Source organism: Capsicum annuum, unplaced genomic scaffold (assembly GCF_002878395.1).
Source record: "Capsicum annuum cultivar UCD-10X-F1 unplaced genomic scaffold, UCD10Xv1.1 ctg68299, whole genome shotgun sequence".
Classification (NCBI taxonomy): Eukaryota; Viridiplantae; Streptophyta; class Magnoliopsida; order Solanales; family Solanaceae; genus Capsicum; species Capsicum annuum.
The window spans coordinates 1-2,305 of NW_025877822.1; the positions used below are offsets into that span (position 1 = coordinate 1).

Sequence of the window (2,305 nt, forward strand, 5' to 3'; positions counted from 1 at the left end):
ATTCAGGGGTATTAGATGCTTTACTCTTAAAAAGGTTCCAACTCTCAAATGGATTGATCCATGGAACCCGTCAACAATATAAATGTCTGCGAGCTGTGCCGCTAACGGAACATCAACAGTAAAAAGTAACACAAGAATCACCATATAAATGCACAAAAAGTAACCAAGAATCACCATATAAATGCACATTTCCATTCATTTAATAAATAACGTTACTAACTAAAATGAGTGTGCAATCGTATTTACACTGTGAGCTCATGAACTAAAAAATTTAGTAATGCCCAACTGAGTAATATTACTAATAATTCTATCAACTCAAAAATATGTTACAATACAAAAGCTATCACATCTCCTTGGAAGCCACACATTGCTTGAAACCGCTAATTTAGTGGTAATTTGCGACAAAGGAACCGAAATGAAATCCCAAGAGTTCAATCCGTACACCAAAAATATTCTTCTGAATCTATCTTCTCGACTGAAAAGAAACAATAAAGGGTCAGTAGAAGTTCGACAAGTCATATTATTCAGATGCAGATTAAGAGCGTGTTCAACTGAACTCACATCTTTCACAAAAACTTCATGTGAGAACACACTTACACACTGACAGACACAAGAACACACATATGACAATCATTTAAAAGTGTGACAAATATGTTGAATCCGCTGACTCTAAATTATGGATCGTCAATAAAGTATCTTGAGCAATTACGGGGATATGTGAGATGTAATCGACTTGAGTTCTTCCTCTGACTTAGAAAAGTTTTAACAGAGGATTCTGCATTCAGTTTCAGAAATTTTATGCAATCTGATATATAATATTGCACTTGTCACCTAGTTAACGCAACCTGCCACATCTTTGCCTTCATCGCGTGAGACACGATATTTTATGCATTCCTCCAAAACTAAACAAACTTGAGAAAGGTAAGCTAAATGTTTCCTACATCTTGAAGTTTTTATTCAAATTTTGGGTTTTTAGAACATTATAATAAATCATTCTGTGCGCGACCACAATACTTCAAACACCAACACATCAGCTACAGATCAAAATAAGGGAATTAGCGGACATTTTATTTTAGATTATTCATTTATTAGATTAGTATCTAGTACCCCTCGAACTATGACTAAAGTAGCTATGACACACTCCAACTTCAAAGGGATCCTATCACCCCCACCCAACCCTCACGAACTCAATTTTAGCGTATTTTTATCACCCTTTTGTGCTGACGTGGCACCTTTAAAATAGGGTTCACATCAAAGTGACGTGTCAGCTAAAACGTTGACATAAGGTGCCACACCAGCTTAAAAGGATGACAAAAATATGCTAAAATTTAGTTCAGGCAGATAATAGGATCCCGTGAAGTTGGAGCGTGTCGTAGCATATTCGATCATAGTGGATACTAGATGCTTTACTCTTTATTTATTATCATGTACTAATTTTGCTTTTTTGCTAATATCACTAGTTATTTTGGTCATCGTAAAAGAAAAGAACTTTTTATGACTAGAACTTGGTAACTGTTTAATAACTATTCAGCAGTATGTTTTATGTACACAAGCTAGACAAGAATTGAATATGAATAAATATTTTGTTCATACATTAGTTCATTTTGAACTACCCTCAAATATAAGAGATCTTCTTGTTAATTTCTCTTACATTTTAAGTAGAGTTTTAACCAAATTTTGTCAAAGTTATTTTTGTGAAAGAATATGGGGCAAAGCTAAATAACTTTTGTGTACGACTTGACTTGTGCAAATGAGAAACAGAGTGTGACCCTGATAAATACTATATACTTATATGGATTGGAGATACGAACATCCACGGGGTTGTTTCCGAGCTCTTCTTGTTCTTGTTGAATTCTTGCAGCAGAATCCCCAAGTTTGGGAGGACAGTTTCTTAACTCAATCAGTTGTAGTGTGTGGATTTCTGCAAACTTAATGGGTATCTTATCTAAATAATAGCAACATCTAAGCACAAGGCGCTCAAGGACAGGAAAATTGTCATCTGTGGATTTCCAGTACTTGAGATCATTACGTTCAATTAACAAAAGCTTCAATCGATTAAATCCCATAACCGTTGGACGCCATTCTTCGCCATCACAAGCACCATACATCAGCTTCAGCACCTCAAGGTTAGGCAATTCAGCTATGATGTCCAAGTACGACCAACTTAGATAAGTACTTTCTAACTTCAGCTTCTTGAGCGTTGCTGGAAAAGCTTTTGCACTTGCTGGCCAAAATCCTCCAAAACGATATGTAAGACTCAATGTTTCAAGTTGCTGCAGATGGACAAGATTGTTGAGAGGCGGCC

The 2,305-nt window shown here is 35.9% G+C and overlaps 1 protein-coding gene across 1 annotated transcript; it reads right to left on the reverse strand.

Moving 5' to 3' along the window:
• Positions 1-172: 172 nt before the first annotated feature.
• Positions 173-2,299, reverse strand: LOC124894025 (putative late blight resistance protein homolog R1B-23). Its single transcript, XM_047404793.1, has 2 exons — positions 1,793-2,299; positions 173-475 (listed from the first exon to the last, which is right to left on the reverse strand). The coding sequence occupies exons 1-2, from the start codon at positions 2,106-2,108 to the stop codon at positions 432-434; spliced, it is 360 nt and encodes a 119-aa protein (XP_047260749.1). The 5' UTR covers positions 2,109-2,299; the 3' UTR covers positions 173-431.
• Positions 2,300-2,305: the final 6 nt, after the last annotated feature.